Source organism: Lissotriton vulgaris, chromosome 2_1 (genome assembly GCF_964263255.1).
Source record: "Lissotriton vulgaris chromosome 2_1, aLisVul1.2, whole genome shotgun sequence".
In the NCBI taxonomy this organism is placed as follows: domain Eukaryota; kingdom Metazoa; phylum Chordata; class Amphibia; order Caudata; family Salamandridae; genus Lissotriton; species Lissotriton vulgaris.
The window spans coordinates 1,291,511,438-1,291,523,076 of NC_141687.1; the positions used below are offsets into that span (position 1 = coordinate 1,291,511,438).

At 43.7% G+C, this 11,639-nt stretch overlaps 1 protein-coding gene across 1 annotated transcript in view; it reads right to left on the bottom strand.

Annotated features, from left to right (window-relative positions):
• The window catches only part of ACTR3 (actin related protein 3), a 478,950-nt gene extending 468,137 nt beyond the window's left edge, over positions 1 to 10,813 (bottom strand). The window contains exon 1 of the mRNA XM_086957055.1: positions 10,437 to 10,813. Within this exon, the coding sequence (XP_086813181.1) occupies positions 10,437 to 10,480 (44 nt within the window). The 5' untranslated portion in view covers positions 10,481 to 10,813. The remainder of the gene's footprint in view (positions 1 to 10,436) is intronic.
• Between the last annotated feature and the right edge of the window lie 826 nt (positions 10,814 to 11,639).

Sequence of the window (11,639 nt, forward strand, 5' to 3'; positions counted from 1 at the left end):
GCCATACATTAGCTGTAATACATCTTGCTAATACGGTTTAATCCAAGTATGGTGCTGGGAGGGGGGGGGGGCTGATTGGGAGGACACCTCCGCTATTGTGGTGTGCCCATCTGTCCAATAACCTTGCAGGGAGGGGAAGGGCCGAAGCATGTGCACTAGATCCACCAGGTCGATATGGCACCTTGGGAAGCCCAAGAATGCCATGGGAAAGATCTTGTGTATCTTTAGTGACGTAAAATATGTCCTGTGTAGCAATGCAAACTGAACACATTTGAACTAGGAATTATTGGGCATTTTTGGTGTGGTATTCGCGAAGAAAGAGCCATTCCTTGTCATGCAAAGCATATCCTAGGTCTTCCTCCCACTGAGACAAGCTAATGGAATATGCAAATGTGTGTGTAAGCCTTTGTAAAGCCACATCACTAGGTGAAGACCAGTTCCCAACTCGTATACAGCCTGTGTGAGCGCATGCGTCCCCTGGTTCTGCACCAGACGGTGTCCGGTGCCAAGAAATGTTGTCATGTAGGAGGAAAAGGGTGTTCAATAAGTTGTGATCTTAAATAAAGGATTGCTGCGTTGCAAGCCAACCATCTACAAAAAAGTCTTTGATTGTTTGGACACCCATGATTCCCAAGGTTTCAACATAGTGACTGTGAATGAACCTATAGGTGTCGGCAGACCTTTCAGCGGTACATTGGGTGCATACGGAGTGGGGGAACCTGTGTATTTCAGGGCCCGTTTCCAATATGTGAATGCATTAATTAAGAGTAATGGCAGTCAGGCGTATTACACCTGGGAGCAGTAGTGTCGGCAATATACCCATATGCATCATATGTGCTGTGAAGTCTACTTCACTCAGATGAAGGCCTGCCAGCCAATAAGACTGCCACTGCAATTGGCCTGCATAGCAATAAGCCCGGAGAAATGGGTGCCCAAGACCTCCCTCAATCGTTAGCAGCTGCAACTTTGCCAGGCTCACTCTACACCTACCCGACCCCCAGATCAAATCCATAAGCAGAGTATTGAACTGTTTAAAACAGGTTGCAGGCACCACTATAGGAAAGTTTACAAAGAAATATAACACTGGGAAGCATCACCATCTTAGAAAGGGCCAATCGGCCTGCCAGAACATAGTGGAACCTAAGGCAGAACCCTTGGGCAACCTGTAGGTGATGAGTTTACAACGAACCTGAAAGGAAGGTAGAACAGCTTACACACACTCTTTAACAGGATGCAAGCTATTCTAGGGCATGGCCCTTCAGATCTACCTTCAGAAGTCTTTTCAGGATGAGGGGGCGGAATACCACATTGAAGCAGTAAAGAAGGTGCAGTATTTGGAAGTGGAAGCTTGTGGATTTCTCTGATACTGGGAAGGTAGCTCTAGTCTGGGGTGGTTCCCTGAAGAATAACAAGCACTGGCTTTGCCAATAGGTTTCGCATTTGGAAAGTTGGAGCTATTGGTTTTGTAAATGACATTTTATATTTATATATCGTTATTGGCATTGTCAATAACAATATATAAATATAAAATGTCATTTACAAAACCAATAGCTCCAACTTTCCAAATGCGAAACCTATTGGCAACGCCAGTGCTTGTTCATGGTTAAAGTGAATCGCATTGGCTTCGAAGCGCCTCTGTAGCCGTTGTGAACGGGTAGCATTTGCTACGAGTGGTTTTAGTTAGTCTTTTCTGGCACGTTGCAATCAACATGACAACCTAGTATGCTGCTATTAAATTATCTTGTTGCTTTCTCCTCATAAATTTACAGTGTTGATATGCTGGCAAATGGCCGGAGGGAAGCCGGATGGGGGCGGGAGAGCCTGGTAGGGGGGCGGGAAAGCGAGCGAGGGGAGGAGAAGTGTGGCAGGCCGATTAGTGAGATGCGCGTGCTTGTGTGGTCACGTGACCCGCTTTTGTGGTCACGTGACTCACATGCACTGTGAAAAAACCGCAGTGGTTTGACGAGTCGATGGAGCACTTGAATTCTCGCCTATTACATTCGCAAGCGAATGATAATAGGCGAAACCTAAAAAGAGAAGGCTTTAGAGAGGAAAGCATGCCATATGTAAGTGTTGATGCATGGACACCCTTTTCTGAGAGTAGTTGAGAACAATGAGGCACTCTAGATTTTGCTGCAGTGTCCTAGTGATTTGACACTTAGGAACGGATTTATACCACATCCGACAACATGGCAGAAGGTAGGAAAAAAAAAAGAAAGGAGAAGTTCTTTGTATCAAGACATACTTGAAACTAGATTAGTCAGAAGCTGGCAAGTGGGTGGACGCTGGGGGAGGCACAGAATTGAGGAATGGGAAAAATAACTGATGAAAGTCCTTAAAGCCCTGCACCAAGATTTAAATTGGAAAACTAAGAACATTGAGACTTCACCTAAATCCACTGATTCTAAACCAAAGGAAGCATTATATAAAATGGCACGGCAAGAACCATTTCAGAGTGAGTCGGAGGCTAAACTGGGACTACTGGAAAAAACAGACAGCAAACAGTGGACTGCTATTTGAAGCAATTCACAAATTTCCAACAATGTGCAGTAGTAAACATTTGGAGAATGGAGACAAGATTAGAAGCACTGTTTAAATGATGGAGGAACGAGTAAAAGCACATTTTTGGAATAATTTCCTCATTTACTAAGATAGAAACTGTTAGCGATTAGAAACTTAGTGAGGACTTGGAAGGAGATCAAGGTCACAGTTAGTAATGATTAGACGTGCCAACGGACTGCCAATGAAAGACAAAAGAAAAAATGCTATGATTACTTACCGGTAATCCCCATTACTGTTAGTCCTACTTGTCCTCGAACCAGTCATTATCAATTAGGTATATTCCACTGACAGGAAACAAAACAGGAAACGCTTTTAGGCTCCACCCACCCTACTGCCGGGGCCTATAATTACATAGCCAATAGAAAGCACGTCCGGACATAACAAGAAACTAAGGCCTGAACAGGGAGGGTGGGGTGGGACATATGACTGGGTCGAGGACGAGTAGGACTAAGAGTAATGGGGATTACAGGTAAGTAATTATGGCATTACCTCTATGTCCCTCGTCCTCGACCCAGTCAGTATCAATGAGGCATAATAAAGCAACCACACAGGAAGGCCTTTGGCACACCATACACAGAACACAGACCAACACAAAAGTAGAGGGCAGCAAGTGAAAATTCTTTAATGAAGACACAGAATCAGGGGGGGGGGTGACAGCACACAACACACTACAACCAAAATTAGTCTTTTAAGACAGACCACACTTCAAATAATAATGTCTCACAAAAGTAGAATCAGAAGCCCAAGTCCCAGCCAGACAGATCTCTCATCAAGGGAAATCCCATGAAAAGCGGCCCAGGAAGCAGAAACACCCCTAGTGGAACGGGCCTGAACCCCAGAAAGGCAAGGCAAACCAGAGCCCTGATAAGGCAGCAAAATAACATCTTTTATCCAGCGACACAGCGAAGGACGGGTTGCAGCCTTCCCCCAACCAGTCATACCAAAGGTCACAAAGATTTGGAAGAATGAAACACCGAACAGCGGTCAACATAGATAAATAATATACGCTTCACATCAAGAGTGTGCTGTATCAGCTCAGCAGGAGATTAAGGAGAAGGATAGAAAGAAGAGCGGATCAACTCCTGAGAGGAATGAAACCTAGAAAGAATCTTCAGAACAAACCCAGGATCCAAAGAGAGGACCACCGCATCATCCAAGAAACTTTAAACGGGAGGAGAGCAACGCAAGGTAATGAGCTCACCCAACCTTCGAGCAGAAGTAACAGCAACCAGAAAGGCCAACTTAAAAGAGAGGAATTTAAGGTCAACCGGCTCAAAGGGAGAGGACTGCAGAGCACTCAGGACCATAGAAAAATCCCAAGGAAGAAACGGAGAACGAGCAGAAGGAGAGGAGAGAGAAAGAAACTCCGGAACCACCGAGATTGGAGTGAATTTGGATCTCGGAAAGCCCGAATAGCAGCCCACTGGCCTTTCAGAGTAGACAAAGCATAGTTCATCTGACAGCCATCAAGAAACAAGCAATGGCATAGCCAATAGGTCTCGCTTTTGGGACCTTATAAGTGTTTAGCCATGCAACAGTTGGTGTTGTTGCACTAAGGATATTGTGCTGCATACCTAAATACTTATAAGGTCCCAAAAGCGAGACCTATTGGCTATGCCAATGGTGGTTTTGTTCTTGGTGAGGGGCTAAGTTAAGGAGGTCAGATTTGCTTGTATTGCACACATTACACACTTATAGACGTTCATAATAAATGTAACCAATTGATAAAACCAAGGGAAGTTAAACTGGTTGAAAGAAAATCAATGGAAAGCAATAGCCACCTTTACAAACAATTAACATTTCACAGATGTTACTATAATCACCTCCTTTTTTGCTCAATCTGTGTTAGTATATGTCCAAAAGGAGTAATTTCCCCCCCCAATAGCCAGTGAAAACCATGTAGATACATTCTTTAAAGGCAAGATAGACGTAAACAGTGCTGCAGGCCATGTGTGGCAGCCTTCTGTCATGACCACATTTTGCTTCGACTATTTCATGTTAAAAGAAAAGTACTACAGAATTAATGTTACACATTGGTTACTAAGTCAAGTACAGTTTCTCTGACTCGTGCCAAATGCAAAGGAAACATCACTATATTATTTTTTTGGTTTGTTTAATTGCTTTCTTAGTATTTACTTGTACCTTCCGGATATACTTTGTTGTATGTGAAATGCAAACATCAGACATGAATTTGAATCGACCCTTGCAAAATGCCAGTTGAAAGCTCGTTATTTCAGCATTATCGGTACAAGCAGATTGTGCTTCATCTTGTCTCGCACCCTGGGGGTGATGGAAAAGGCAGCTTTGTTTTGTTCCCTGGGGCAGCCTGGAAGTAATCCGGGACCTACCCACGTCACGAGGACAGCCTTGCAGGAGGTCACATTTTACACATTTGCCCGCACTCCGTTTCTTGCCATGTCACAGGTTTTTCCTGTCAGTGCAAATGCCGAAGATAACGATTATTTGACTTTTGGAATTCCTGTTAAATTAGTGCTGGGTTCTCGCGGAATCGTGTTCTGTGCTTGGTAAATAATTATCTGTTTGTGGGCGGATGGTTTAGCGTCTAGACACATGCTTGTGGACGGGTTTGCTGTAGGGAGGTATGGGGGGGGCCAGGGAGTAAGTGCTATGGTGATGAGGGATTCTTCGAGATGGTTCGTGACTGGGCCAGAGGGGAACCAGTACCAACCAAAGACAAGTGGCGGATTTCCATCCTGCTTTCGTGGAAGCACCGGCGCATGCAATATCTGCAAGGCTTAATGTGCCAAAACAGGCATGTACTTGGCGTGCCAGCCTACATTGGATATTTAGAAGCTTATCTGCCAATCAATCATTTGCTGTGGGAATTCATAGAAACACACAGTAAACAAACAGCTGCTAGGAATCTGTGACAAGAGACCAAGAGCAAAATAACTATCCCCCACAAGTGTTTTTGTTGTTTCCTCTAAGATCGAAAACATGCCTGTTCGAACCCTTGATGGGCACGCACAGAAGCAGAAGAGAGGACAGGTTTTTCTTTGTGAGAAGAGGCAAGCCCACAATGCATTGCGCGTTCACTGTGACCCCTGGCGGAAAGCATTTGTGAAACAAGCCTAGTCAGGTTGCTTGTTCATTTGAAGTACTTGTTTGGTTTACCATGTTTACTTGTTCCAGTTCATTTCCTAGTGGGCAAGTGTGCTTAACTTGCACAACCATGCAATGAAACTTGCAGTAAGGCGCAAGCTTAGATGAGAGGCCAGTGATTGAATGGTGGGAGGGGAGAATAATGAACTTCCATTTTACATATGCATATTTATGGGATGCAACCAATCTTAAGCAAGCGTCGGACATGGTTCTCTTTGCTCGGCCAAGCGTTGTACTGGAATGGGCACTAACAAAAACCAGCATTGGCCGCGCAGCCGTAAAAGTAACGTGGCCGCGCGGCCGTGAAAGCGAAAATGAAGACAGTAGCAGCCATATGACCCTGCACCTCGAGCCATTGAAGCAGGGGAGCCGAAGCCTGAGACAACAAAAGCATGAACAGGGACTGAAGGCGCAGAAGCCTGTTAACATGAAAGAGCACCTTGCCAAGAACAGAATCGAAGTCCACCCCAATAAAGGACCTCCGGGTGGCAGGAAGTAGGTGGCACTTTGGAAAGTTCAGGAGAAATCCATGGCACTCCAGCGTATGAATGGTCAAAGACAGGTGCTGAGACATCACCATGTGAGCACCTGGGTGGCTTGGCTGCCAAGTAACGGAGCGCTCTGAGCCCAAACCAGGTGCTCACTAACAGATGTCTGAGGCCCCCCAGGTGCTCACGGTCGTAGTAGAAAAACGCATCCCGCATGTACACCAGCCCAAGCCCCTTAAGAGCGGAGCACCAGAAGGAGACGCAGACCAAACCTCCGACCCACAGCAAACTAGGGTGGAGGAGTATGCGATCCATACTGAGCCCAGCCCTGGCCGCCGGGGAAGGGCATCCACGTACAGGAGCGTTCCACAGTCCTCTAAGCCAGAGTCAGCCACCACTGGCAGCGAACAGCTCTTACCTCATATACTGCCGGCAAGGTGAGTTCTCCAGCATGACGGTGCCCCTGAACATGTGGAAGAAAACAGGGGCAGAAGACTCACCACGGACTCCAGGGACCAGTGCAGCCCATCAGCACTGGAAACTGAGAACCAAAAGGAATCCAGGAAGCCAGATGTCCCGACTCCAGCTTTTCCCATGAAGGTCCAGTAGCATCCCCAGAGTCCAGCAAAGGAGGAAGCAACAGGACAAGCAAGTAGTAATTAAGTGCCCAGCACCTACCCCAGCATTCCCAGTCATGTCCACCGACCGGAAACAAAAACAGGAAGTGCTTTCTATTGGCTATGTAAATATAGCCCCTGGCGGGTGGGTGGAGCCTAAAAGCATTTCCCATTTTGTTTCCGGTCAGTGTGGAATATACCTCATTGATAATGACTGGGTGGGGGACGAGGGACGTAGAGGTAATGATGGGTGCAGCACAGTGTTGGTAGAACTAGTGTTTACATTATTTTAGTAAGATTGTTACAGACATGAAAATGTTCGTCTTCATAAACTTGTGAGTCAATCATATACTTGGAGAACTAGACAAATGCCATATTTTCAAAATAACCACCATATAAATTAGATTATCTAGGTTTAATGTAAGCAAATCAAATGTTGGTATCCTTAAACATTTGGAATGGATACGACCCTGTTGTATCTGCAGCGAGTAACCCTTTTCTAGGTAAAGCAGCTCTGAATTCACTATTATACCAACTAGTTACTTTATCATAGTGTTGTTCTTGTATTTAAGCTGGGCTCGTGCTTTATTCACTTGCACTCCTCTTTATTCAGAAAGCTTGACAGCTCCAGAGCACTGCTCTATTTCTAGCATGATACTTATTGGTGGTAGTATGTAAACCTATCATCTGGGATTTGTGGTTTACCAACTCATCTCTCCACTACGCTTTCCTGACCCTCACAAATGAGAAGACGAAAAAACTTCTATATTACAATTTAGGTAATTTCAGAGCCATCTTTTGTGGTCGGTAACATGACAAGAGCATTAGACTAATGCAAATACTTGCAAGATGCATCAAATGAAAAAATATGACACCTTTGCAAGTAGATTAGTATTAGTCATGATTGAAAAGTCACATTAATCGGGGGAACAGATAATGTGGTGTGGTAATAACAGATTTATCAGGAACAAATTACAAGAGAGGCAACGTGATATTTGTGTGTTTTTTACTTTATGTAGGCTGAAATCATAGCCAAAATGAAATGTAGTTGGTGGTTGTGGTGCACTGGAGAAAACTGCATGAAGTCAAACCTTGAAATATACTGTTTAGCAATGATAAACTTTCAGAAACGATAAGACAACTTTCATTTACTTTAATAATAATCTATCTTTTATGCAGACGTGTATGAGATTTAGCAGGTTTGGACTGGGCTTTGTTTCGACATCCCCAATTGCTCGAAACAACAATGGCTCAAAAACATAGTAAACCAGTAAAGCGGCTGATTCTAGCATCCACAAAGCAAAAGTATTGGGTATGTTAAAGTAACAAGAAAAGGGTGACCGAACAGCTGAGTCTCTCTCTCTTCAGACTTCTAACGTACCTTCCTGTGCACTGTCACTTATACCGTTTTATATTTTAAAGGTTACCAAAATTATATTTTCCTAGGAGAAAAGGTAAAAAAATGTTTTGGGGGAAAACACTACTTTCTTTATGTTCCAGCATTTTCCCAGAGTGCAGAGTAGTGCTTACAAAGTTATTTGTACCTGCTTTAGTACTCCACTATAGGACTTATCATGGATATCTTAACTCTATTAACTACATACAACGCACATAAAATACACGAAATTTGAAAAACCGACCTGAAAAAGTTACTGACTTTTTCGAAAAAAGAACGTATCGGTATATGTACTATTAAACGAATGCACTGAGAAATTTTAACACTGTTCGGACATGTGCCGCTAATTGTATATTGTACTTCAGGAAGGATGGTATGGCCAATGTTGCACTTTACCCTGCTGATTTGCACGTGTACTACTTGACGTATGCACTAAATAAGCACTTTAAGAGTGTCGGACATGTGCTGCTAAATGTATACTGTACATCAATAAGGACGGCATAGCCAATTTTGCACTTTATACTGCTAATTTGCACATGTGCTAGTAGACTAATGTACCGGTAGGTACTTTAGGACTGTCGGACATGTGCTGCTAAATGTGTACTGTACTTGAGTAAGGATGGCATTCGGTAAACCAAAACTGATACAAATGTATGATGTATTATAATTTTATCTTGCTTGTTGCTATATGGTTGTATTCATACATACCGAATAAAGCATTTTGAAATTGAATTGAGTAGTGTTTACAAAGTTATTTGTACCTGCTTTAGTAGTCCACTATAGGACTTATCATGGATGTCTTAACTCTATTAACTACATACAACGCACATAAAATACACGAAATTTGAAAAACCGACCTGAAAAAGTTACTGACTTTTTCGAAAAAATAACGTATCGGTTAAAAAAAAAAACGTAAAACATTTTTATTATTATAAAAAGACAGTGTTAAGATCCCACGCCTCCTCCTGCGATGAACTGGCAGCCCCTCCTACGTACAACGAGAACTTGTGACACGCTTCAACAAGTCAACATAGCAGTTCATTATAATTATAGACTTCTGAAACGCCTGAATTCTACTCGATCTCATCGTCCGGTAGGTGGTAAATTGTAGCTTCCTTAGAAAAAAATGCTTAGGTCTGCACAGGAAAAAAATGCCTTATAAGGTATAAATCACTAAAGCAGGAAGAGGCGTCTCTGACAAAACTAGGAAGTTACCCTGCGCTTGCTCACATGCCGCTTTCTATTCAGAGAAATGAGGATGCAAAAAAAATAAACGTTTTAAAGAACACGCACAGCAGTCATGGAAGTATTTAACTGTAAAAAGCCACCGAGATCTTCGCGTAGAAACACATTTCACGCTGTTGATCTGTTCACTGGCAGACAAGGAGCGTGCCTTGAAAGATATGTAGGCGTGTGCCTCCTGTTGCAGTAAAGCTACAAGCAACGACAGCTATGCAGATTGTGGGATAAAAGTGATAAAGCGGGTGGGGTTCAACTGGCATGGCTTCAACATCTTAATGTGCTGGATCACCGAAAGGGGCAGGTACCTATCTACTCCATTGCTGAACAAACACCTTATTATGTATCACCACGCTGAGCAACGTCTAATGCAAGATTCCAACCTCCACTACTCGGCACACCCTGCCAAGCAGGGAGTCGGCGACTGACAGTCCTTCGCTTCCATGGCATTCCTCACCTGAGGAGCTTGGGATCAAAGGAGATGCCAGGCGCTTGCAATGGGACAGGAACAACTGCAAAGGCATCTAAATGAGGAGGAAACAGAGAAGGGGTGGATCCAGGGGGGATAATTACAGATTTCAAACGGGCATCAGGGCGTCACCGACTGAAAAGTGACAGCGGGACCAGCCTAGGAGTCAACGAATGCACCAAATCACAAGTCATAAGGGTACGTTGGGATTTCGGACATCGGCGACTCTAATTGGGGCTGGGACAGTCAGGATGTCACACGTGCACACAGGGTACCACTAGGCGACACCGTGGGTGTCATTGTTGGCATTAGTGATTTATAATGGGGACGCTCTAGGTCCTCCTTTGCTTCTTTAACGGAATTCTGCTGAAACTGTATTGTAATACTAAACATGTAAACAATAAAATGGTAACGTCTGCTCTGAAGGTTCTGTCAGTTTGTATTTATACTATATTGCTTTACAGGTCCTACCGCCACCACCCCTTTCCTTCCCGGAATATCAGCCAAGGCCCCCGCCCCTTTAGACACAGTACCCCTCTTACCCTGTTCCACAGTCCACCACGCAGGCCGGTAGCCGCCCCGCCATCGTCCACCTCGGTATATGTGCGGGAGGGGAAGGAGAAAAAAAAGCGCGCACGGAAGGTGCTATCTAACCATCCAACAGGCAGACTGCGGCCCGGCCCTGCTCCGCTCCTCTGCTCTCTCTCCTTCTCCCCGGCAGTTGGACTTCCCACTTCCGCACAGGCACACACACGCACAGCCGGGGTTCACCCAAGATGGCCGACTGAGCGTTCCAGCCCAGGAGACGCACCGTGCGACGTGACGTTGCACGCTATGATTGACAGCGACCAACCCACGACCGTAAGGCGGACCTTACACGTAGGAGGTTGTAACCTTGTAAATTATGCCCTACAACTTCACCTGCTTTTGGTCTGACCGTTTCATATTATTTTTAGGAGAGTGTGGTATTCTGTTTGAAGGAATCTAATCGAAATGTATTTCACAGTTGTAGTGTTGTTACTATATTTGTCCTACCTTTGTGTTGCGTCTGGGCTCATGCTAGCCCACACCATGTTTATGTTTGTATCAGGATGGCTGTTCTGTGTTCTGATGAAGCAGTTAAACTGAACTCCTTAGTTTATTTCATCTTTATTTAATGCATTTTTATATAGGGCGGATTTAACCTAAAGGTGTCAGAGCGCTTTACAATAGAACCAATAACGTTACATAAGGAGATTTACATACTTATACGTTATAGATACAATAGGGATAGTTGAAAAAGTAAAATAATAAATAAGAGGTGGCACTCACAAAAAAGAAAACAAACATTAGGTTAGTACAGGTATAGAATAAATATTTTACAAAGTTGGTTGACAAACTGATATAGACACTTTTTGTGAGAAAATGACAAATATTCACAAATTGCGCTAACTATACTTGAAGAAATATGAGGGAAAAATATTGAAGAGACTTAGTTATTGCATCCTAAACACATGCAGTAAAATGTAGACTTGACGAAAATGTTTATTTGAATAACATAGGTTCATGTTTTGCTAAATTTCACTGGTGTATTTGAATGTGCAATAGAAATGTGGGTGTGATGGTTCGCATATTATTGAGATTTCAATGCAATCCTCTTTTGATGATAATGTATGCGAAGAACTATTAAACTAAATGTAAATTAGATGGCACCGTAAAGGTTATTGAAGAGCTTTGTTTCAACTTTGTTTTGAGTGAGAAAAGAG